This window comes from Pseudopodoces humilis, chromosome 13 (genome assembly GCF_049639895.1).
Source record: "Pseudopodoces humilis isolate 2021_Gansu_Grassland_sample_001 chromosome 13, ASM4963989v1, whole genome shotgun sequence".
NCBI classification, from domain to species: Eukaryota; Metazoa; Chordata; class Aves; order Passeriformes; family Paridae; genus Pseudopodoces; species Pseudopodoces humilis.
Genome location: NC_142212.1, coordinates 4,638,543 through 4,664,649, shown reverse-complemented (window position 1 = coordinate 4,664,649; position 26,107 = coordinate 4,638,543). Strand labels below are relative to the sequence as shown.

Here is a 26,107-nt window from a genome sequence, read left to right as displayed (position 1 = left end):
AACAGTATCTGCTGAATGTTTTCCAGTTGTGTTGGTCTGAAATACAGAGGGAGAGTCACTTTGAGGATTTTCCCTTTTTCTCTTTGTTCCTCTTTTTAATTTTTTTTCCTCCTTTCTCTCACTATGGTATTTCTTACTTTGGACTTTTGTAATTTGTAAAGCCTGTCCTTGTTGGATCTTTGAAAAGTTTATTTTTGTTTCCCCCCCTTGCCACTGTGTTGCCCCCTGATCCCATTGCCCCATAGGCCCCCCAGCCTGGAGGGCAGGCGAGCGGAGCCGGGACAGGTGCCCCACAAAAATGTGGGGGCACAACAAGGCCGACATTTAACTCTGTAAGTAATGATCCCCCAGGACTGCTCAAGTATTCCATTGTGGATGTTCCCAGTTAATCTCTTTTCCCTACCCCAAACACTCTTTTCCTGCATATAAACTGGAGTTTGATGTTTAAGTGGCCGGTCCGTTAAAAGTTGGAGATGTGGAATATTTCAGTTATTCATAGAGAAATTTATGGCATCCACATACCAAAAATACAGCACTGAGGGTGTACACAAGATTATATAAGTCAAATTGTTCAGGAGAGCCAAGCATTTGTTTATTTGATTATTAGTTCTGGAAATCTGGGCAATTGTTGAATACCCACAGAAATGCTTGGGCAAATGTAATTTCCCTCACACTTGTCCTCTTCTCCAGGACATTTCAGAGATCTCAGTATCTCAGTTTTTTCCAGCAATGAGAGTAAAACTGATTTCCTTCCTCCCAGGCAATTAATTTGACATGAATAATGTTCCAGCATATTTTAGGGTGTTGTGCAACAATGGGACCCTTCAAGGAACTGTAGAAATTGTTACCTCAGGATAGCTCCAAATCTTCCTGAAGAGATCCCGTGCCTACCCTTGGATTGCTGTGTGTTATACAGAAATCCTTCTGCTTTATAAGTAACAAAGTTTAGGAAAATTCCTGTAAGGATTTGTTGGGTCAATATTGTAATTTCACTTGTATTATTCCAAAGATAAAGACAGTGACTGGGTTTGTGGTTGTTACTGCCTTCCAAGAGTACCAGGAGCTGGTGAAATTATTTATACTTATTTATTTTGTTAGTAGGTATGCAGGAATAATTAGGTGACAGCACCCAGTTGGCCTTGTGGGGATTTGTGTAATCTGAGTTGATTGTAAGAAAATAAGATTTTGAGAGAGAATAAGTGGAAGAAGCAGATGAATTTATATTTGGAATAATTTAATGAGCTCTACCATGTTAGTTGTAAAAATAACTTGATTTTGCTTGAATACTATTAAACAGATTTCACTGTTGAAGGAAAAAAAGTCTTGGCAAAGAAGTAGGCTGGGATTATATGGATTAGGAGAGTCATGTCAGTATGGAAGAGATACAGAAATGTTTATGCAATGAGAAAACAAAAAAATCTCTGAGGAAAAGGAAATACTGACAGTGGTGAGACTCGAAGGGCAAAGCTGAACAGAGATTTGCAGTTAAGACTGGTAAATCTGAACTTGTGCAGGAAATCACGGTGGGGTTTGTGTGGAGAGCTTCAGGGAAGGGAGGTGGGAATGGCAGGAAGGAAGGAGTGGAGGCAAGGCTGGTTCAAGAAAGCAAGCATCTAGGAATTTAAATAGTTATGAGGAAGCAGGTGTGGAGCTTGGGTAGGATGCAGAGGAAGGGAAGAATTTTAAAACATTAGAAGTGGTGGCAGTTGTTTGATAGAACACCGAGTGTGCAGAACTTGAGCGTGGAATTTTCTACTCTTGTGAAAAAAATAATTGAAAAATAGGAAATAAGACATGAAGAGGTTTTTGTTGCTGTTGTGCTGACACCATTTCTGCACTTTAAAAGGCACTTTCAAGGATAGCTCCAGCTTACTGGAAATATCTGTTACTGCCAGAATCACATGCACACTTGCATGATGTGGTGCCTCTTTCACGTGGACTCACACCCCACCCCTGCTGCAGAAATCCTGGAATGTCACATGGCAGAGCTGGTTAAGGGTCTGTCAGTAGGTTCTTCACTTCAGGATATTTTCTGAAGAGTTTTAACTGTCTTAGGTAGTCAGTACAAACAATTGGTATAGAACTCTCTAATCAGAAGCAAGCATTGTATTAACTGAAAAAAGTAAAGCAACAAAAAATGGACTATCTTCTGTTCTCTGAGATCTCAATTTTTTTTCTGTTTTATAAGCTGTATCCTAAAATACAGCTTTTTGCTTTTTTTCTTTTATATCCTAAAATAGAGCTTTTTGCAGCTCTATCTATGTATGCAACTTATCCTAAGATTTACTGTTGCAGCAGCACTTGATTTTTCTATGTGCTACATGTGACTTGTTCACTGTGAGCTCCAGGTCCCACAAACCATGACCACCAGCCATAGCAGTCTGTAGTAGCTTTGTGCAGACCCTTCGTCCAGCGTTGCTGTTGTTCCCACCTCGCTGCACTGAGCTGCAGGTCGGGAAGTGTGAGCTCCCTCCTGTATCCGCAGGCTGCCCTGCTGAACTCCTTCCCTGCCATCTTTGACGAGCTGCTGCAGATGTTCACGGTGCAGGAGGTGGCGGAGTTTGTGCGGGGCACGCTGGGCAGCATGCCCAGCACGGTGCACATCGGCCAGTCCATGGACGTGGTGAAGCTCCAGTCCATCGCCCGCACTGTCGACAGCCGCCTCTTCTCCTTCTCAGGTGAGCCGGGGCTCGGGGCTGCTGCTCACTGAGGGCAGCAACACCTTGGGAGCTTTTGCAGTGGCTTTGTTGCAAATAATTCCCTGCTGAATGTCAATAATGTCGGTAATTATTTCTCTTGGCAGCATTGCTGATGAATGTATTCATGTGCTCAGTTGGGGCAGTTGCTAATAAAGCCAACATTGTGGGTTTGATCCCTCTTTTCACAAGGGCTTCCACTTCAGAGTTGGATTCCATGATCCTTGTGTGTCCCAGCTCAGAAGATTCTGTAACACTCTTAACTCCGTTCAACACAAGTAGTTTATAAGTTTCGCCATGGTAGGAAATGTTTATAAATCCATCATAGCATTGCTCTTATCATGGACAGGAAGAAAAGTTCCTTTCCAGCCAGCTTATGCCTGAGAAACAGGGGGGATAGTTGTGTCAGAAACCCACCGCATTTCTTTAAAGTATCTTTAATCTTTCTGCTATAACTTTAGCTCTACATTTTAGTAACTCTTTAAATTCTTAAAATTTTACCTAAATATCCTTATTGCTTACATATACTTTAAAAACAGAATTTTAAAAAGTCTTTAAGAACTTAGTGGAAGATGGGTGAAGATTGTGGGTGTATTTCATACATAAAGATCTGAATGAAATTATGAAGGCGAAGTGGAAGATAGAAAGCTCCATTGGGTTTCTCCTTCCTGTAGAGAGGACTTCAATTAGTGCACTTTAATTATTGTACTCAGTACAAGGTAAGAATTTTGTTTAAACCATTCACTGTAATTGTTTGTAAATATTTTTTTCCTTACATTTGAAACTTTTCCTTCATTCAGAGTCCCGGCGCATCCTGCTGCCTGTAGTCCTTCACCACATTCACCTTCACCTACGACAGCAGAAGGAACTGCTTATCTGCTCTGGGATTCTCAGTAGTATCTTCTCCATAATCAAGACCAGTTCTTTGGTAAATCTGCTACTTGATTTTAATTTTTTATTTGCACCACTGAGTTAGTAAAATGAAGAGTGAGACATTTTTATAGGTTAATACAAGTTTTTCAAAGAACCTTTTAAAAACAAGGTTGTGCTGTCAGCAGGAGAACATCTGAAATGAGGGTCTGGCTCTGTGTGTGACTCAGAGCATCTTGATTACACAGTGTTCTTGCTGTTAGGAGGGGGAATCGCATACACCCTCACCAGCTTTGACACTGTTTAATTTTCTTCATGCAAGCCCAGAACCTAGATGTCAGTGGAGTTTAAAAGTTCTACACAGCTCAAGGACTCGTAGTTCTGCAAGAGACAGTAACTAGCACTTTGTGGTTTGCATTAAAATATACTCTAAAATTATCCAATCAATGAAATCCCACTTACTTTTGGAAATTGTTGCTGAGTTTCAACACCTAGATTTGATGGTCATAATACTCTGATCTCAAATGGCAACTAGATTGTGTAAAGCAATGCTCACAAAGGGGGTGGTGACATTTCCCCACCTGACTAAAGTAGGAAGCTCATGGTGCTAAATATAATTCATACCAATGTGTATTTCCAATTAAAAGTCATGGGTTTGTGTGAAAGGAATGAGATGAAAGGTATCATGGAAATAAGCTAAAATAGTACTGCCATGGAGTAAAGGTTCCCGAATATAATTTGCTCCTGTTGTGTTCTAGACCTTTGATTATAGACTAACCTTTATGGCTGTGACCCTGAATGTTTCCATCAGAGACTGTCAAGGTAACACACACACTGACAGAACAACAGGATCTGGTACCATGAGGAATTTGATTGTTCTCCCATGAGCTGTTACAGAGCGCTCTGTCCCACCGAGCCTGTCTTTACCAGTTCAATCTCTCCAGTTTCTAACTGTCTGTTTGCTCACCACTTGCTGTAGGAGGGAGATGTCGTGGAGGAGGTTGAGATGATGGTGGAGAGCCTCCTGGACGTGCTGTTACAAACTCTGCTCACAATCATGAGTAAATCGCAGTCTCAGGAGGCGGTAAGAGGGCAGCGCTGCCCGCAGTGCACAGCAGAAATCACTGTTAGTAACTAACAATCAGTTTCTATTTCCTGCTTCTCTAACCTCTGGTTCAGTCCCTCACCACCACTGGCACCTCATCATCATCTCTGCTGCATGAATGCCCAGGGCTTTGTCTCTTTCCCTTAATAAGCCACAAACCCATTCCTTTCTCCCTGCACTAGTGAGGGCTGCAGGAAGCAGTGGAGCTCAGGAAACTTTAATGGATTTCCAGATTATTTTCTTGTTTGTCTTTGCAGCTGTGATTGAGAGTTATTGCTTAAGACTTGAGCTACTGGGGAGCTGCCTGGGGTTTAACTCCTAAGGTGGTATCACCAAGGGCTATAATGAGTATCCATCTGTGATCCCCAAAACTGAGAATATCACAGCGCTCTGTGGTTAAATCCTTTTGCTTAACACCCTGGGGAGCTTCTGTCCAGGGTTATTGATTATTTCATGCAAATGAAACACTTTTTCAAAAGAAATAAAGAGATGCTAAGCCAAGTGAGCTGTTGAGCATGGTGGGAGAAGCCACCACTGTACCCAGGCTGCCAGCCTTAGCCACAGGGAAGAAATTTTTCTTTGACATGCAGTGGAAGAGAAGAAAAATAATAGAATTTTGCTGTTCAGCCTTCTTTTTTCCTGGATTTCTGCCCTTTTCTATTCTAGCCTATTCTAGCCTATTTTTGTTTGTCAGACTCTCTAATGCAGCTTTTGCACAATGTAGGATGTTAAGCTGCTGTTCAGAACATCCTTTTTTTAGACTCGTTTTTTCAGCAAATGGCTGAAACCTCAGCGGTGCTGCTGGGGGCAGATGTGCACTAAGGTGCACTTCTCACACAAGAGAGAAGGTTGGATCTTTACTTGTTAACTCAGATAACGAGATGTTCTTTGATACAGGACAAGAAAGGCACTGGCTTGCAAATGCCCAGTAATATCTCAATTTCCTTTTACTGCTGCCATTTGACTTACTGCTGTTTACCACATGCCAGCCCACACAGAAGAGCACATCTTTCTTCCTAGTGAAGTTCAGCCCTGGAAAGTTTATTGCAACAACCCATGTCAAAGCTTCTGGGTAGATGTTTGAGCCATTTAGAAAAACAATAAAATGGAAAGCACAGTCCCTTGTATTTGTTCCTCAATTTACATTTCACAGCACAGTGATATGTGGATTCTTATTAGATATGGCTTAGATCTGTGCATTTTCCAATGCATTTTCTCTGTAACAGAAAAAAAATAGTGTTGTGCAAGGGACTGGCAGTCAACAGATCCAGTCCTGATGTTTTTGGCACCACTTTGCTTGTTCTGTTGGACAGATTGCATAACTTCTCTGTGCTTTGCTTTCAGATTTGTAAAATGGGGGAGCTCCTCTTTGGAAAACACTTTGGGATGCTGTGGTAACTGGTTAGGATGCATCTGCTTTGCAGAATTACAGAAATGTAATTGTAGCTCATGTAGGCTTACCCAGACTATGCTCAGGAAATCTGACTGCAGTCCTGTCAGTGACTGGAGATTTCACAGCACAGAACTTGGTGAACACTAATAAGCCATATATTTACAGCTTCCAGACACCTTCTGTAACCCAGCCTGATCCCAAGCTGTCACTGCTTTACTGGTCGGAGTCACTTAGTTCAAACAATTGCTGGTCTGTTGGCATGAGCTGCAGTCACACCTCTGACAGACACTGTATATTAAGTACCTGAAAAAGGTATTGTCAAAACCTGCATGCTTGGAGGGTGATTTGTTAATGTCTGTATTAATAATTTTAAATTATTTTTGATTAGACTACAACTTTGATTAAAAGACCTTTCAAACCGGCATCTGTGGAGGAGCCTCCTGGAGGTTTATCCCTGTATTAACTCAGGAACTGTTAACCTGCAGTACTTTCAATCTCTGTGCATGTCAGCTGTCCCCTCATAGGCATTGGGGCCATTTCAGACCCCTCCCTTTGTACCTTCCCCTGGGTTAAGCTTTGTATCTATGAAATTTCAGATTGTCTGAATGAAAGAGTTTCTCATTTGGTCAACAGGGAGAATATGTCTCCTGCCTTTTATCTTTGCTTCGTCAGATGTCAGACACTCACTTCCAGCACTTACTGGACAACTTCCAAAGCAAGGATGAACTGAAGGTACAAAAAGATGTGATGTTTGTAGGGCGATTCCCTCAGAATGGGAGGGCAGAGGGGACTCCTTCCAGCATCACTTTCCCTGTTAATCATTCCCATCCACTGGCACTCTCTTCAGGGACCCTCCTTTCACTTTTAGAATCATTGGTGTAATGTTACAAAAACACTTTTAAAACCACAGGGCACCAAATTATAACAGCAAATAAAGTCCCAGGATGGATGTTGTTGGACATAAAGGCTATTGTAATTGTTCCATATAAAACATAGGCAGAGGAACAGGGTTGTTTTAGTCCGGTGAATGTGAAGTCAGTTGTTGTATAGCATTTACTACATGTTCAGTATGCACTGGAGCTTTCTTACAAAGGGTATTGATTTTATGCCAGAAGACAATTTCAAGCCATTTGGGGGTTACAAACGTCTCTAGCAGATGAAATCTTTTTTGGGAAAGCTGTAACCTTACCACTCCACTTGCTGCATGCTTCTTTGTGAACATCAGCTTAAATTATGGCTCTCCATGAACAGCAGGGCTTGGTGAGGGCACAGACCTCTGACATTTTGAATGGCACATCTCATATTTCACACCAGCAGAACTTCTTACCTCAACTTCGATGGGGAAGAGGATTATCTCCAGCAACAGCTTGTTTAAAAAGCAGATTAATCCTATAAATAAAGACAAGCTTTTAGATAAAACAGTTTTGTTTAGCATGGCACTCAAATATGCACAATAAGAACAATGTAATGTGGCAGGAACTTCTGTAACCTTAAATGAAATGGAGAAGCAGTGAGAAGTCCTTTATGGATAGACTTTCAGCTTTTGAATATTTTGTGTGCATACAGAGAAGCTGAATAAATCAGGGAGATGAATTTGGGATGATAAAATTCTTATCTTTATGTTGCAGGGTTCAGTGTATCTCAGGTTGATAGTTATCTGAGATTTCTGCCTTTCTGGTAACTTTCAAATTGCTCACAGGAAAATTATTTGGTAAATTAATTCATAATACTTTTTAATAGATATTTTGAAAGGCATCTAAACTGAAGTTCTTATGTCAGATTTGTGGAGAGGTCATTGAACTAAAATTTGTCTTTATGCCCAAAAGAGCTGTTGCTGATAATCTGAGTATATGTTCCAAGAGTGCCACAAAGGCTGAAGATTTTATATATTACTCTTTTTTTCCTATCAAATATGGCTGTTACCAATATTTCCAATACTTTTTCTGGCATGGAAAGGCATTTTATTCACTTACCACTGTTACACTCTGGGCAAAATGAGGCCAAAAGGCAAGGAGCTTCTAATGCTTTACTCTGAGCTCAGTTCCACCAAGATATTAATCACATTAATACCATTAAGGCATAATGGTAGTATGGTTTTGAAGAATTCCTGCTCTACCAATTTCTCTGTTATTTTGATTTTGTCTGGAAGGAAAACAAAACAACAAAATCATAGTTTGCAAGGCCAACAACTTGTCATGTTTGATCTTCTCTGTTGTTCTGTACAGACATGGAGGTGCAGATGGTCAAAAACCAGAAATGTCTTCAGGTTTGGGGCTTTTTTTTGGAAAGCAGACATTCAGCTGAATGTGTCTCTTGCTGCTCTTTGTTGCCAGAAATGGGGTTTTCTGTTACTATTTTAGAAAACCTGTGTAGGAGTTTTATTGGGCTTGGGGGTGTGGTTAGTTCTCAAATTGTGACATAAGTCCAAAGAAATTTGGACAGATAAATTAATAAAATGAATGCATTAAAAAGTGATTATGAGTCCAGTATATTTGAAAATAGCTGCAAAATTACACTGGAACTCTGGGTGATAATATGAGAAGTCAGATACAATTATGCACATAGACAAGATTTTCCTCTCCCTGTGGAAGTGAAGATTTTAAAGAAGCTAGAAGCTGTGTATCAGATGCAAACAAAAGGAATAGAGCCATATTCCGATGTATGTTGCTTCCAGGTTTCCAGGTGAATGGCTTTGCAACACAAAGCTTAAGTAGAGCACACTTAGCTTAATTGTCTTTCTTACAATCAAGAAAATAGATTCACATGTAACTACTGCTGATTTTTACTTCTTTTTCCCTGTGTGCCAGGAGTTCCTCCTGAAGATCTTCTGTGTGTTTCGGAACCTGATGAAGATGAGTGTCTTTCCTCGAGACTGGATGGTGATGAGGCTGCTCACCAGCAAGTAAGTAGAGAAGCCAGATGTAAAGTGTTGCTATTCTGTGGCAGCCTGGGGACAGTGTTTTTCCTCAGACTGAGGAACTCAAGACAGGAATTCAGGAGTGCTTGTCCTCATTCTGGCGGTGTTGTAACACTCTGGACCAAACCTGTGTGTTCATGGGTTTGTTAAACTTCACCAGTATTGTCAGAGCCAGGAGTTAAAAGCAGAGCTGAAGGAGCTGCCCTGGGGGTGAGGGGCTGAGGAGCAAGGGCAGGCCCACAGGGCAAGCCCAGCTCCCACACCAAGGGGTGCTAATGGGCCTCTCCCTCCCTTGTCAGGGGATCCCTGCACTGAGCATCTGGTTTTTCCCATGAACATCCCTCCTTAGCTGAGCAAGGAGAGGCTCTTACGTATTTTGGAAAAGGGGGAGCAAACCCCAGCCATGACACCAAAGCATTACACAAAGAGTTCTTTCTCAATTCAGTTGCCATTTGCCATTTTAATGCTCCACTTTATCTCAGTTTCTTGCTTCTGCTGGCTAAGTACTGTGCTCTTTGGTTCAGCAGCAGTGTTAAACACAGGGTGGCTGGAATTATTCACTAGTTCCCTTGGCTAAACTAGCTGTGGAATTCCCACTGACTGGCTGACAGCTGGAGCATTCCCACTCTGAGGAAACACCATGGAAATGCTCTTAAAGGCTGCCTGCTCAGTTGAGCTGCATGTTCTGTGAGTCCACCCTGCTAATGAGAAGTGAAAGAAGTGGATTTCAGTAATTCAAGTGTAAAGATTCAATGAAGTTCTGTAAGAAAAAAGAAATCCACCTGAAACAGTAGCTCCCTCAGATGCTGCAGGCCACCTGTTCCCTTGGGCATAATTTTGCCACAAAGCTTTAGACTGACAGTTATGTTTAGCAGTGCTACTGGAGTATTGCTTGCATGTGAATCAGAGATGTGCTCTTCTTTTGATACTACTGTTGCCTTATCTACATGCCATTTATTAATTCCTGAATCTATCACATGCCTTAATTGCCTTTTACTAAGGTGTATGTAGCCACTGACAAAAAAATAACACAGAATCAAAAACTGGCAAAATACTTGCAAATATCTTGACTTGAATGACAGTAGGATAAAGGACCATTGTATAGACAAGAACAAGGACAGCTCAAACTTTTTGAGTTACTCTCCTCTGGGAAAAAAAAAAATCTTTCTGCTTAGAACAGGAGGAAAAGGAGTGTATTATTCCATTTCCCTGGTGGTCATATAGCCCAGCCATGCAAAATAGACAGGATTTTAAATGCTCCTGTGTAAATTCTAAAAGTTAAAATAATAGTGAAAGTTCATAATCTTATATTAATTAGTACAAATTATTCATTAAAGCATAGAATGGTGACTTCTGTGTAAATATCACAGAGATTACACAAAGAATGCTCTTCTCTGTACCTGTTGTAAAACCAGCACCACCAACCACTGTAATGCATTGTATTCCACATTCAAATGTTCTCTTTTTGTTTTCTTTTCTTTCCTTTTGGCTGCAGTATCATAGTTACAACAGTTCAGTACTTGTCTTCTGCCCTGCATAAGAATTTCACAGAAACGGACTTCGATTTTAAAGTAAGAATTGATTCAGAAAATGTTCTGACATCTTTTCAAACCAGCAGTAGCAAAGGAACAGGAGCTGCCCTCTGCATTAGCTGATGACATTTTCAGCATTTATTAGAGTGTCTGTCAGGAAGATGACCTAACTGCTAAAGTACAGGAATGGAATCTGCTGTGGAATTGATGGGAAGTAGAACAGATACAGTGTGAGATCAAATCAGGAAAATTGAGTCCCTCATAAAGGAAACAAGTAATTCCATAAGCATGGGGCTAATGGAGCGTGCTGTCTTCCAGACTGATGGATAGTGCAATGTAAACTCAGGCAATGCTTTTCCTGAAGCTGGGGAATTCATGAACTTCCTCTCCCAGAGGTGTCTCTGGCTGATAACACAAAACCTGGAGGAGCACAATCCTAGGGAGTGTTGTGCCCATGTCTGATGTAACTGGAGATGGGCAGCAAGTTCGTGAAAGTAAGGAAGAGCTGCCAGACATGCACCTAGGGACAGGGGCACACACCAAGTTGGCAAAAACCTCATCTCTTTGGGAAAACAGACCAAATTATGAGGGTCTCATTCATGATATAATTTGATCTCTGAGAATTCTTGACAGATAAAATCTGTTCAACCTACAGAAAAACAATTTAAGTTTGCTGATGTCACCAAGTATATTAATTCTTGAGCTCTGGTGCAAAGAGGAAAACCCAGTGGCATTGCTTTTGTGGGGGTTTTAATTTCAGTTCCTACCAGGGTTTAAACAATCTATTTGTACCCTTAAGAGTTAATTTGTATCTCCATAGTAAAAGACACATTGATGAAGTTATCCCTTGATTACAAAAAGGAGTCTTTGTCTTTCTCCGCTTCTTTAATACTTACTCTTGGAGTGTAATGTTACAAAATTCCTTCCCTTGTCACAGGTGTGGAACTCTTATTTCAGCCTGGCAGTTTTGTTTATAAACCAGCCGAGTCTCCAACTAGAAAATGCTACACCACCTAAGAGGAAGAAGATTCTGGATAAGTAAGGATATGTTTTGTTGGGTTCTCACCTCAAAAAAGAGCCTTATTTTCCTACCATAAGTCTCTGTGATTTATTATGAAACCTGAGATGTGGAAATGCCTGGGAAATTAATAACTAGATCTCCCAATACAGCAATCAGTGGTTAGTCAAGTTGTTTGATATTCTTACATTGACATAAATTGTGAATTGAATTTTTTTTAACCATTTGATTATTTTTTCACATCACTGTCTTACAAGTTTTTGTTCCCTGGGCAGCTGTGTCTGTGTTCTCTCTCAGGTATGGTGATATGAGAGTGATGATGGCCTATGAGCTCTTCAGCATGTGGCAGAACCTGGGTAAGCCTCTCCTTCTCTCACATGACAACCAAAGCCAAAGGAAAACCCTGTTTCTGACAGATTTTTAATTTTTTTATGTTTTGTGGCATCACAGAATCCTTTGTTTCTCTGAAGAGAAGCACTTCTCCCACCAAAACTCTCTTCTGCACTGTATTCTAGAGGAAAATAACAAAATGTTTGCTGATAGAGCTCACAATTACAAGGATATGAGAAGGGGTGAATCACTAAGAGAGCAAAGGAGTGACACAAGTCAGATTGGATAACTTAATAATGTGGTGGCAAAATACTCACCAAGCCAAATACAAGCATTTTATGTGTAGGAATATAGGTAGGAGTTGCTATTCAAAAAGACAAAGACCACAAATGTACCAGGCTGATAATCAGCTGAAGGAGAGCTACCTGAAAAATGCTATGAGTAAAGGAGATTTTGTAATCTTTGAGAAAATATGTCAGAATCTGGAGTGAAAGGGACCATATTAATGTCACAGTGTTTTCCTTAAGTGCACTTGATTCTGGATTAGTTTGCTCAGTCCTGCTTTCTACAGCTAAAAGAAACAACAAAACACAAAAAATATAAACCCAAGGCAAGTGGTATAAAATTCAAACAGTAAGGAAGACTACAGAAGCAAGAAAACTGAATAAGCCTGATTTGTCTTGGACAACTAAAATGATACAGCCAGAACTGGTCACAGTTCAAAGGATCTGTGTGGAGAATAGAAAGCCCTCCAAGGTAACAGAGATCCAATACCCAGAAAATGATGCTGGACAAACTCAACTGAGAAATGATAAGCCAGTTTTAGATGTGTAGATGCAGACATTTATCACTGGGTGCTGTTTCAGATCAGGTAGAGATTGTCAGCAAAGTGCCTCAGGTCCCTTCTGGAACAGACCTACTTGGTCCCAGTCAAGGGCAGTTGGGAAATGGAGACAGCAGTGGGTACCAAGAGCTCTGCAGTTCCTTGAAATCCAAATGTGCTCTATTAAATACCATTGTTCTCACCAGCCCTTTTGAAATCTTCATGAATTAGAAGTGCCCCTGGCCTCTTTTCCCCTAGTATGTTTTAGTTTGGTTACTTTTGACAGTTTGAATTCCTTTGTAAGTAAAATGCACTGACAGTTTTTGCTGAAGGCTTTCACAGTGAAATTAAAAATGCTTTTAGAGATTTTGCAAGAAATGGTGTAAAGCAAATACTGATTTTTTTCTTTCCTTTTCAGGAAAAGAATGTTTGCTTTTGTAATGCTCATGCTTACTACTGTGTAGATGTCATTATTGCAAGGGTTCCCTATTTTCTCAGTGACAGATAGCAAAGGCTTTTATTTAATTACAATTGTTTTGTGTTGTACAGGGGAGCACAAGATTCACTTTATTCCGGGAATGATTGGCCCCTTTCTGGGTGTTACACTTGTACCACAACCAGAAGTCCGGAATATCATGATCCCAATCTTCCATGACATGATGGACTGGGAGCAGAGAAAGAATGGCAACTTCAAACAGGTGAGGGCACTTCCCAAGCTTTCCTTTTCTTGCTCTGTCTGTCTGCAGTGTCCAGCTGGAAGCAAGGAGTTTATATTTGTTGATCTGTTTCTGACTGTGAGATGTCATGCAAATATATATAAAATAGAAAATTTGAGACCTAATTCATAAAACCATCGCAAGACCCCCAAGATTGTTTAACCAATGCATTTCCCATGAACATGGGGAAGAGGTGGGATGTGCTCACACATCACAGATGGGGAAAAGAATTTTGTAAGTGCTGGGCTATCATTGGTCCCAGTGGTTTCATTTAGATTATTAGTCAGCCATTAAATGGGTCAGACTGAGAACCAAAAATGGGGATGTAAAGATTTAGCCAGTCTTTGTGAAAACTGCTCTCTGTCTCCTCTGTCTTCAATTTGCAGCTAGGAAGTGTTATTGTATAATTAAATCATTATACCATGCCTTGAAACAGACTTTCTGGCTGGTTTTATTTTCAGAAATTGCAGCAGCTCTCCAGGAAGGGTTAAGTCCAGCAAGAGCTCTGCAGTTTCTACCTGCTGTGAGCTCTGATTGCAAATCAGGGAGAGAAATCTTCATCATTCTGTTTCCCAGTCATGGTCAGAGAATTGCTTAGATTTTCCACTGCAAACCAGATCCCTGAAGTGCAGAGCATTGTTAATGAAGGATGGGTTTGGTCTGGATTCTTGGATGACAGCGTTTCATTGTCATTGTGCTGGGGCACTACTGAGGGCCAGTATCTGCAGAGAAGCGCTCTGAAGGAGTAAATCACCACTAAATTATCATAATTCATGTGATTAATTATTTGCACAGTTATTAAAATGCCAGATCTAATCTATCATTCCAGGAGAATAGCAGACCTTTCCCATAACCTGAGCTATTAAAGACTGTGTGGAAAAGTATTACCAGGAGCTTGTTTTTCTTCCTCTTCTACTCCCATGATTGCTACAATTGTTATTATTTACTATTATTGTTATTGCAATAGCATTTTGATCATAGTCCTCTTTCCACCTGTTTTAGCATAACAATAGAACAGTCTTTCTCTGGAATTTACAGTAATAAGCACATACAGTCACCTTTGAGTTTCTGGGCCTATTTACATTTTCTATATCAAGATGAACTCTTCATAATCATAATTTAATTTTTATACTAATGTGTACTAATGTATTTTAAACTACAGCTCCAAGAATATTTCAATTACGTGTGGAGCAAATTTCCACACTGTTTTATGAAGCATATATTATACCTTTCTAAGGTTAAAGATTAAATAATTATCTGTATTAGTGATTAAATAAATAGTTAAATACCCCAAGAGATAATAAACCTCATTAACATTATCTGCTAGAACCAGGAAGTTATTTGCTTTCCAGTATAATGCTGGATAGCTGGACACAGGCATTACTGATTTCTGTTGTCACTGTGGATCACAAAGGGAGGGATTTTTTTAATTCTGAGCTTCTCTTCACCTTTTGAATATTCAGTTGTCTGTCAGAAAATATAAAAACCCTGAAAATTCATTTTCAAGCCCTTTTTAAATTTTCTTCATGTAGTTCATGTTTTAACAAGCATTTTTCAGCTAGGCTGGATAACATTACCGAGGCTGGATAATCTGATTCAGGGATGAAATCAGGTCTCCCTTTAATGATTTCATCAGCAAGAGCACCAAGTCCATTTGTGTGCCATTAGCTGATTTGCTTTTCTGTCCCATCTTTACTTTCTTTGCAATTTGGCAGCTGAAAAACATAGAGAAGCTCAAACTGTGCTTGTCTTTAAATAAAAGTAAGCCATATTTCTGTAAATTGTTTCAGCCCTTAGGAGTCTCTGTCTCTACTAGTAGTGAAGCTATCTTCTTCAAGATTTCTGCCTATATGAAATTGTTTTGTTTAATGTTACATACATCACTTTCTGCACTTAAATAAATTTTATGAGAATATCTGATATCACACTTGATATTAGGGTGGGAATTAATATGTATTCAAAATCTTTCTAAGAGAAACATAATGATGCTGGTGTGGCCCTTGATACAAGTGAAAGAAAAAACAAAAGTGTCATATAATCATAGAGAGGCTTAAAAAGTGGGTTTTAATGAACAAATAATATTCCAGTGTAATGATTGCAAATCAATTACACCAGCAGAGCCACCACAGCAGAGCAGTGGTGCTGGATCTTGTGTTGTAGTTCAGGCTCCAGTTTACCTGATGTACTGGCTCACTGGAAGTGTGGCTGGGTGATGGATTTGGTCACTTCTCCCTGCAGGTGGAAGCCGAGTTGATCGATAAGCTGGACAGCCTGGTGTCCGAAGGAAAAGGTGATGAGAACTACAGGGAACTCTTCAGCCTGCTGTAAGCTTTGCCAGTTCATGCTCCTCGTGTTGTGCAGGGCCATTGGAAGAGTCAGGCACTGATCTGTGCAGCCACAGATCTTTGGGGAGGGCAGGAAAGGGCTTCCTGGCAGGTTTCCATGGAATGGCTGAGCAAGCTAGTGCTGAAAGTAATATAGAGACCTAAATTCTTCTTTGTCTTCTCTCTGTGACATTTAATAAAAGGCTGCACTGGTTATCATCCTCCTATCAAAAATTCATTTGCTGCAGGAGCCAGGGCCCTTCTCTTTCCAAAGCAGTGAGTGAGATCTGGTCTCAGGACTGTTTAGAGAGTCAGTGCAGTATCTACAGAGTCAGGCCTTGTTAGAGCAAAGGAAATTTTCCTCAACATTTTCCTTTCTTTCCTCCTATTTTTGAAGGCCGAGTTTTGGTTGGCTCAACAGTTGCCAGTTGCTTCCTCCAGAGTCCATTGTGACACCATATTTCCACTTCTTTTCACACCAACAATTCATACTCAGAAGGACAAACTTGAAGATTTTATGTCTGACTTTACACTTCACTACCTTTGATTACTGATCTGTCTCCAAATTTCATTTTGAGTGTTCCTATTTCAGAAGGAATTATATTGAACTCTTGACAGTTCAGACAGTCCAGATTAGTTAACCCAAATTATTTAATACTCTAGTGAGCCAGAGAGATCATCAACAGAATTTTAGCCATGTATTCCAGACAAGTCTGTTTGAGGCACAAACCTTTGTTTTGCTGGAACCGATAATTCTATTTCTGAATTTGCAATTGCACATTCACTCATTTCAAGCTTGATAAGCCTGCCCATCCCATGTACTTATTCTCAGGAAGTATGGAAATGTATTCAGTTTGGATTTGTGTATATTCAGCCTTGGGAAGTCTTGGATCTTATGTGTACAGATAAAGTAAGTCTGTTTCAGGGATAAAGGAAAGGAAATTTCTATTCTTTTTTTAATTCATGTGGCTAGAGGAATAGTGTGCCTTTGCTCTGGTTGAAGACATTCATTACCTGAAATGTAAACAATTCAAGGGCTGTAGCTTTTTACTCATTTTTAGATGATAGTAATTGGATGCATTACCAAGATACACAGCCTGGAATTCCAGCAAGCAGTTAGTTTATATTTGCCACTGAGCTGACTGAGGAAACAATTTTGCAGAAAAAAAATCCACAAATTAGTAAATGTTGTGTGAAAAAAACAGTTGACCCTGAATTCTATCATCTCAACTGTACTGCTGAAAAGGGAGTTGGTTCCCTCAGCTGCAAATCAGTACTGATTTGGAGGATGTGACTCCCAACAGAATTTCTTTCCTAGAAGAGAAAAATTATTTGATTGGAAATCCAGTTTCAGGGAAACTGGCATGTACATTTGCTTCCTTTCTTCACTTAAACACAGTGTTCATTGTTCTTGTTCCAGCCTTCTTTCTTCTTTCACAACTGTGTGAGATGGGTGCTCACTGTACTGTCTGTGCTAGGCAGGAGCAGATTGCTTTTATTTCCAGTTTAAATACAATGTGATTCAGGGTTGGTTGGTTGCTGATTAGAGAAAAAAATTTATGGAGGCATGAGGAAAGAAGAAATATTTGCAATTGGTTTGGACTCCTTTTCAGTTTCTGACTGCTGCTAGCAATATTTAAGCTACAGGTAATAATGTAGGAATCCAGTATGCCATGAGTGTTGCTCTTTTTCATATCTGTTAAATGGCAGTGTGAGGATATTTTCCCTTCTCCTGTCAATTCTGTAATTTCCTTGTCTTTACTTCATGCTGCCTGGAGTAGAACCCAACTCTTTGGGCCTTATCCCAGGTAAGATGCTAATTCTTCTGGAATTTGTCTTATGAGAGAGAAACCAAGTTGTCTGTATCAGTCTGCATGCACTGTACCATTTCCCTGGAAGCCTCACCTGCTGGCTTTCCATCTCCAAACAGTTTGCTGGAGAAGATTGAGCAGGAAACCTGGCGGGAGACTGGAATCTCTTTTGTCACATCCGTCACTCGTCTCATGGAGCGTCTGCTCGACTACAGGTATCTGGCACCAGCAATAACATGTTCTAAGCATAAGAAGTTTGTCAAGACATGGCACCAAATTCCTACAGGGAATATTTTTATTGACTATCAAGCTGCATACATGCAAGCCAATGCATCACTGCTGGGGTCTGAGCAAACATCCCAGATTCTCATCTCTAGAGCCCTTATTCCCATTCTTGTGTGCTCGTTCCTGTACTGAGGTTTATTCAGGTTGCTAAAACATTAATTCCTTCTATCACTGAAATGATCTCACCTAATGCAGCAAAATAGATGTTAAATGCAAGAGTGATCCCCAAAGCCTCATTGAACCAATGAATTCCTCATCCAGGCCTGCAGGGCTGGAGAACTTCCATCTGGGAACTCTGACCCATCAGCTGGTGGTGGCTCATGAGCAAGATTTCACTATAAATGAGGCAGCCTTTGTTTAGTTTTAAACTGAAGTTTGCAAGACTGTTGTGTCAATGCCGCTGAGCTTTGACTTAGTTAGAAGGAAATATTTTAAGTTTAGATTTATATATACACACACACTCGGGGTTTTCTTAATAAAAGAGAATTTGAACCTATATAGAAATGCCCCAGATATTTCTATTTTAAGCCTACTGACAAGAGTTCAAATAGTTTTTTCTTCTGCTGCTGCTCATTAGAGGTGAAACCCTCTGACTGGGCTGGGTGTTCTGCAGTCCCAAATCTTTTTCTGTGCTTTTTAGTTTGCTCTTTTTGTTATCCCTACCGTCTTGATCCAATCTCCTGTTTTTTTCCTGGCAACGACTGCTCTACAACTACTGTGCACAACCAGGTACTGGAGACACATTTAAAGGGAATGCAGGGGAGCTGCTTGCAGGTTTTTTGGGGGCAGGGTGGGGGGTTTTGTGTGTTTTAGGTTTCTGGTTTTTGTTTTTTAATGATAAACGGCTGCCAGCAAGGCAGCTTTGACACACAGATACACATTTCCATGCTTAATTGAAAAACACATACCAGTTTTTAAGTGATTTTCAATCTGCAGTTGATTTGTCATTCCCAAAACAGGCAACTGGAATGTGGCATTGGGATTTGGAAATACACAGGCATTTCTTAGGGTCCAGTAGTAGTTCTCAAGGTGGTTTGCTGTGTCACTGCTTTAAAAATTTAGTCTCTTGTACTGTTTAAATAGGAAATGTTTCAGAAACCAAAGATAAATTTTGTGATTTAACTTACCTATGCAAAAGTTAGAAATCTAGTCTAAATGCCTCAGGTTTATCCTTGTGTGCCACACCACACTGCAGAGCTGCATTTATGGAAGCCAGCCCTTTGACTAGGACTAAATGTTTACATCTGGATAAATAAGAGTTTTTTACTTTTATAGTAGATCTTGCATTTGGATTCTTTTTAACCACTATTATCTGGTATTTGTTCAGATTCTTGCAAGAAATGAAGGAACAGTAATTTCAGGTACTTGTTCGCAGATGCAAACTTGTAAGGGGACACTCAGTTCTCACATCATCTAAGCCCCAATGTGGTAATTTTTCTTAGAGGAACTCTATAAAATAGAGTATATGATTATCTGTTGTTTGTCATCCAAGGAAACTCTGAAAGATAAGATAGTTTCAAATTTATTTTAAAAGGACTGTTTTTGCAGATGTTTGTTTCAACATTGCTCTACTTTCTTAGGGACTGTATGAAAGGAGATGAAACAGAAAACAAGAAGATTGGCTGCACTGTTAACCTTATGGTAAAGATGTTTACCTCTTTGTGATACTTTGCAATCTTGTTGAAACTGGGATGGGAAAGGCTGGGATAGAGATCTGTGTCAGGCCAAGTGTAGCTTCAGAATCCAAGCACTGGAATGACAGAAAAGAATGATGAGGATTGTGAGGATCCTCTGGAGGCCTCTGGTCCGACTCGCTGCTTTAAGCAGGGGCAGATAGGTCAGGCTCCTCAGGGCTGTGTCCAGCTGAGTTCTGCATATCCTTGTGACACAGGTTCTACAATCTCTCTCGCCTCTTCTTTCAGCTTTTGACTACCTTCATTTTGAAAAAAAAAATCATGCCGTGATTAAATTAGTGGGTTAGATCAGTATGAATGTGGAAAGCATTATTACTTTTCTTTCCCACTAAGAATGTGTTCTCTTTTCAATAACTTTGCACATGCACAGGTGCTGCTGAGTGCTTGAATGAAGGGAGAGTCTCAAGATTAACAATTCTGGTTTTTCTTTCACAGAATTTCTACAAATCTGAAATTAACAAGGAGGAGATGTACATCCGCTATATCCACAAGCTGTGTGACATGCACCTGCAGGCTGAGAACTACACAGGTGAGGGAGACATTCCACAGTGTCCTCATGACATTTTTTTAAACTCTCCCAATGTTATATAATATCTGGTTCATTCTTTTGGAAAGAATTTGCATGAATCAGTTATGGCAGTAGGGAAGGCAAGTAGCTGAGGCCCAGCTCTTTCCCTTAAGTTAAATCCTGTCTGTTTATACCCATACAACCACATGATCGTTGCATTACACTTCAAATTTTGCATTGAAGTGTTCTTTGAAGAAGATGGATTAAAAAAAAAGTCACAACAGCAGAATGAAATTTAGAGGAAGATTAGAAAAACCACCATTATATTATCACTTATCATATTTCTTGCCTTGCAGTGCTGAGGGAGCACTTGGAACATGTATGGACTCTAATGCTGTGTTGTCCAAGCTCTGTTTACAGCTGCAGGCCCCAAATCTAGTTATAAATCTGAACATCTGACTGTGCACTTAAATCAAGTAGCTGGTAAAAAGAAACTTGACGGATTTGTACCTAAAAATTGTGTGCTGCTGTTTTAAGTAATGGAATAATTTAACTGTCCTCTAGGAGTTGAGATTTTTTTCACAAACTATAAATCAGGAATCGCAGACTGTGTCAGAAGCAGGTCTGTGACCTTTCAGTATTGGCTGTGTTTATTTGCTGTCATTGATTCAGTGTTCCATAATTGCCTTTCCTACAGAGGCTGCATTCACTTTGCTTTTGTACTGTGAGTTGCTTCAGTGGGAGGACAGACCTCTGAGAGAGTTCCTGCATTACCCATCTCAGTCAGAGTGGCAACGTAAGGAAGGTCTGTGCCGTAAGATTATCCATTACTTCAACAAAGGGAAGGTATGCCAACTTCTTCTCTCTTCCCAGCAGCTTCCTTCCCTTTTCCTGACTGACTTAGGTCTTGCAAGCCATCATCTCAGTTCAGTAGTCTGGAAGTAAATTTGCATCAAAAGGGTTTCTAACATGACAAATTGGCTCTCTGGACAAAAAAACAGATGAGAAAAGGTATTTCATTATGTATGGCATTTGGAATGGGTTAGGGAAGCCAACAGGACAAACACCAGAACATTTTTAAACCTTTAAACCAAGCCTTGGATCAGCTGATGTGGCAGAGTGCCAGTTCCTCAGCTTTTGGGGGGTGGGATTGCATTTTGTAGCTGTCTATGCAAACTGCTGTGCTATGACTCACTCGAGAACTTGCTTTGTGCTTAACCTACACAAGGAAATGGCAGGCAAATGCTATAGGGGTCTCTTTATTGAAAAAGATTTAAGTCCTTTCAGTGTCACTTATTTTAAAGTGATTTTCAATTGAAGTGCAGTTCCATCCACTGCACAAGAAGAAAATCAATCCATTTCAATTTCATATATAGAATATGGGTTTTCTACAGTTAATTGTATTTTTTTTTCAGTTACTGCAGAGGTAGATGTTTTAGTCCCTTGTGTAATGGTGTTTTGGGAACATTTCAGAGGTGAACCTTTAAAGTGACATCATCTGTTGGAGTATTTTCAAATTTTTCCCTTCTCTAGGAAAATTCCTACAGCTTATGTTCTTGGGAGATAACATCTGTATGTGTGCCTTGGGGTTGATTTTGCTGTGATGGCAATGACAGTGGCATTAAATACAAATGTGACTTGGTTCTTGTGGGCTGCCATTCCAGATAATTAATTCCTAGTCCTGGTAATAGGAGTTGCATATGGCAGAAACATTTTCTACAGAACCTGCAAAAGGAAGTGAAGTCAGATTCCTGTATGAAGGAAGAAATGGCCCATCTATGAGGAAGTGATTAAGATTTTTTTTCTGTGTGTCTGGCAGAGTTGCTCTTTTGTGATAACACTGCATATGGTTCTCTCATTTCAGAAGTTTTATGGGGTTTTCAGACTGCACTTAAAAACAAATTACTGGTTTGTGCAAATATTGCAGTACTGTACTGTCTGACTAGACAAAGATGATAGAGGCACTATGGAAAGAAGTGAGCCTTTATTTTTGATAACAACAGTGAATCCATATACACAGTGGAGGAGAGTAAAAATTGACTGATCTAATTAGGCTATAAAACTCCTAATAGATTATAGAGTGTTAACCTCTTGAGGTTTTCTCCCCACTGGATGTTTTTGGTTTTGATTTGTGTTTTAATCCTCCTTTATTACAAATGGTAGCTGAATGATTAAATAATCCATTTAAGCAGTGTATATGTCACTCAGACTATGGAAGTGAAAGATGCTGAGAAGCCAAATCCTCCTTTTCAGCACTTGCTGTGTGACAGGGAGCAGCTCAGGGAATGGAAGAAACCTGCTTCCCTCTACTTGTGTCTGACAGCTTCTTTCTGCTCTATCCTGAGATGCTCCTTCCTCAGGTTCTGCAGAGCAGGATTTGTTGTTGTCCTTCAGTTGAATTTCCAGAGATCCATTTCTCATGCTGCTCCCAGCCTCTTCCACCAAGTGAGGGTGTAAAGGCAGAGTGTAAAGGCTGTAAGAATTCTGCATTTGCTTATAGGAAAATTTTCTCAGGACAAGAATGGGAGGAAAACCAGCCACAAGGGTGTCTTGTGACATGCCAGTGGCACAGCCTGTGGCAGGCCTGGGATGCTGCAGTGGGTGCAGAACTGACTCCCACCCTCAGCAGCATCAGCAGCAGCCCTGTGCTGGGAACGAACATGGTGTTCCAAAGCCCTTTTAGCCTTCACTGGTCATGTGTCTCTTCCTGCTGATTTCTGCTATGCTGCTAATTGTTTTGTGGCTCAGCTGGCAGTGTGTGCAAGTACATAACTTAAATAGAAGATATTTTTAACCCTCAGTTACAATTTTGACCATTAAAATTCAAAAGTTCTCTACTTTTGAACCCAGCTGATCACGTTTCTGCACAGCAATAGCTCAAAAACTACACAACCCTTTTCCGTCCAGTTCACTGCTTGGTTTATTAACTGACAATTCTGACCAGCTCCCACCATGGCAATGCAGGCTCTGTTCTCCTTAGTGCAGCCAAGTGTGCACAGAGACCCAAAGCAGTGTTCCCAGAGCACTTAGTTTTTGATCATGTGCTCCATACCCAACACTTGAAATAATTTCTCTTGTGTACCCTCATGGGAATCATTTCCAAAAGAAATGCACCTTGGGATGTGAGTAAATAAAGGCTGACATTCAGAAGGGTTGATTCTCTCTGTGTCCCCCGTGTGTGAAGTCAGTTGAGAGTTGCTGGTGCCATAGGAGAAAGCTGCAATAAATGCCTTTGAATGTGGCTTTCAAGTAATACACAACATGCAAGCACATCAGAAGTCAGCAAAACAGAAAACACTAATGAGGAAAATTACCAGTGGAGATATCAGGAAGTTATTTGAAGAGGGAAGTGTCACTTGCATGTCACATGGAATTGCATATTAATTATATGTACTGTGAAGATGTTACTCATTAGCATCACAGATTTTAAAATTGAACCTCTGGTGACTTGGATATCCATTCAATCCTTTTCCTTTCAAATATCTACAAACCATTTTCTCTTTAGGAAGTTACCTGTATGCTGTTTTTCTTCACTTCTCTATCTCTTCTTGTATCTGCAGAATACTCAGGTAGCACAGTGGAATTTCTTGGTGTGGAAACTGAAACAAAGAAAGAGCCTGAGTTAGGATGGCAGGAATGGTATCAAGGTACAAGAGGTAGTATATATAGGAATCAGATGTAGTAACCTGTTGTTAATTTGACATCAGAAAAGGAGCATGAAAAGGTTGCATCCCTCAGATCACCTGGAGGGAAAACAGCCAGTGAGCTTTCTGCTTCTGTCCAGAACACAGATTAGAGAGTTAGGCAGGCTTTAGTCACAGCATCCCATTTGGAAGTAAGACAGCTTGGACTCTCTGAAGGAAAAAAAGTCATTTATTCCTGGCCAGATGTTTTAGAAGTGAACATAGATCAGCTGAGGACTGAAAATCTATGTATAGTATCTCTGTAAAGAATGTTCTGCAACCATAAAAAATGTGTTTGAGTTTGCAAATACAAACACTTGACTATGGTTGATCTCAGTTCAATGGATCAGTTTTTGTGTCATGGACTTGGACAACCAACAGCAAAAGTCCTGTAAATTTGAGATCACAAATACCTTACTAATATTCAGAGTAGTAAAGAAACCGGTCTTTCAGTTCCTTTCCTATTGTATCTACTGCTTTGATCTAAATAAATCTCAGGCCTCCCATTCTCCCAAACTACAAATACTGTCAGAATATCCAAATTGATTCTGGTACAATATTTTATTTAGCAAGTTTTTATGGAAGTTTTTGTAATTAACTGAAGCTAAAGAGCTGTAATAAGGAAATGGTAGTAAGGAGAGAATAGATATTACAAATGTGGGCTTAAAGAGAAACACTGTAAACTGCCTCATAAATTAAATCAAACAGTGCAGAGATTCACTTTTTTATGTGAAGGTACATGTAACCAGAAAAACTGTTTCCATATTAAGTGGTAATATTTTACATAATTGCTGTTAATGACTGTTACCAAGAATTTACAGTATTGCTATTAATATTCTTAAAACTTCAGGTGATAGTCTAACTCACACATTAATTTTGTTTTCACTACAGCAGGGTCCCAAGTAAAACAACTGGCAAATTAGCCCAGTAATGCATAATAAAACTTAATCCAGTAAAGGTTCAACTGAGACCTTGGTGCTCTAAATCCTTTACCATAAGCATGGTAAGAAACAGCCACTCCCCCAAAAGGTTTCCAGTGTGTGCAGGTAAAAGGTGATGGAAGAGGAGATTTCAGTGTAAAACAATCTCTCCAAAAAGGCCACTTGAGGTAACAGGAGTCTTTCTCTCAGTGTGGGTGTGCCCAAAGTGGGTGTCTCCCTCCTGACCTCTGGGATGATGAGTATGGTGTGCTTGGAGAGATTTATTGTGTGGCACTGGGAGCTGAAGAAATGAGTGTGGCTTTCTGAATATGGATATTGATCACTGCAGTAATGCAGGTCAGTTCTGAGGATGTTTTATGTATTGGAATGTTCCCACTGCCTGACAGTTTGTGCTTTCAGTGGGAAGGATCAGATTGGGAAGGGGAGCACTTTGCTGGGGAGCAAAGTCCTAACTCTGTACTTCAAGGAGTTCTAGTGCAGGAAGCAAAGGAGCTGTTGGGGGTGGGTTGAAGGGGTGTCTAGCAAGAAGAAAAAATATTAGTTTTATTATCTTTCTCCAGCTAAGTTCCCAGTCTCATAAATGAACTGCCAGAACAAGCAGTGTGTGTGTGAAATTTCCACGGAACATATGCCTCTGTTCCCATCTTTTAGAAGGAATTGATCTGCTATTTAATGGAAATGGTTTCATCGCATTGCATTTTCACATCTAATCTCTGCCATTTCATACCAAATGAATTCCCAGAATTGAGTTTCCATATTGCTCTCAGCTGGGCTGGCAGTAGCATTGTGTTTGCTGTGAGTGTGATTTGCTTTGGCCCCGCAGAGCTGGGAGTTCGGCATCCCGCTGTGCCGAGAACTGGCCATCCAGTACGAGAGCCTCTATGATTACCAGAGCCTCAGCTGGATCCGGGTAAGTAGCAGCATTCTCTCTCCTTGCAGACTCTTATATCATTCCCCAGAGCATTTTGCTCTCCTGTCAGAGCATTCTGAATTTTAAAAAATAATCACATTCCTTATTGTGCTCCATGCATTCAGTGTGATTCCTTGCCATTGATTCATATTGATGAGTTTGTAGGTCCACTGAAATAATTCCCAAGTCTGGTAGCAGTAAAAGCCTGTGAGTACATGGAGACAGCACACACACACACACACACAGGAGCTGGACTTGCTATTGTAATGGCATATTTACATATATTTTTGCATAAAAATATCCTGGTTTTTAGTACATATTTCATTTTAATTCCAAAAGAATCAAGGACAGCTTGTGCCTCAGTGACATAAGATGAACAAGAGAGAAAGAATGAAGAAGGAAAATATTTATGGCATTCTTATCAGTTTACGAGGATCTGATTCTCTGGTACAACCAAACATGAGGAAATCAGGGCACATTTGCTGTGTCATGCTTTTATCAGAAAAAAAAGATGAAGTTCCTGTTGTTATTTAGAAACTTCCTGAATGTGA

General features: G+C 40.1%; 1 protein-coding gene across 14 annotated transcripts in view; it reads left to right on the top strand.

The window, feature by feature from the left end:
- The window catches only part of DOCK3 (dedicator of cytokinesis 3), a 183,288-nt gene that overhangs the window by 129,109 nt on the left and 28,072 nt on the right, over positions 1-26,107 (top strand). For 7 of the 14 annotated variants that reach the window (XM_088061612.1, XM_088061621.1, XM_088061623.1 and 4 more), the window contains 17 exons: positions 246-332; positions 2,486-2,678; positions 3,497-3,624; positions 4,546-4,692; positions 6,698-6,796; positions 8,872-8,966; positions 10,477-10,552; positions 11,451-11,551; positions 11,829-11,887; positions 13,234-13,382; positions 15,639-15,724; positions 17,506-17,532; positions 17,655-17,750; positions 19,401-19,461; positions 19,950-20,043; positions 20,720-20,868; positions 25,470-25,556. In XM_088061612.1, coding sequence (XP_087917738.1) covers positions 246-332; positions 2,486-2,678; positions 3,497-3,624; positions 4,546-4,692; positions 6,698-6,796; positions 8,872-8,966; positions 10,477-10,552; positions 11,451-11,551; positions 11,829-11,887; positions 13,234-13,382; positions 15,639-15,724; positions 17,506-17,532; positions 17,655-17,750; positions 19,401-19,461; positions 19,950-20,043; positions 20,720-20,868; positions 25,470-25,556 — 1,734 coding nt within the window. The remainder of the gene's footprint in view (positions 1-245; positions 333-2,485; positions 2,679-3,496; positions 3,625-4,545; positions 4,693-6,697; positions 6,797-8,871; positions 8,967-10,476; positions 10,553-11,450; positions 11,552-11,828; positions 11,888-13,233; positions 13,383-15,638; positions 15,725-17,505; positions 17,533-17,654; positions 17,751-19,400; positions 19,462-19,949; positions 20,044-20,719; positions 20,869-25,469; positions 25,557-26,107) is intronic. The other 7 variants (XM_088061624.1, XM_088061617.1, XM_088061616.1 and 4 more) reach the window with 5 other exon arrangements.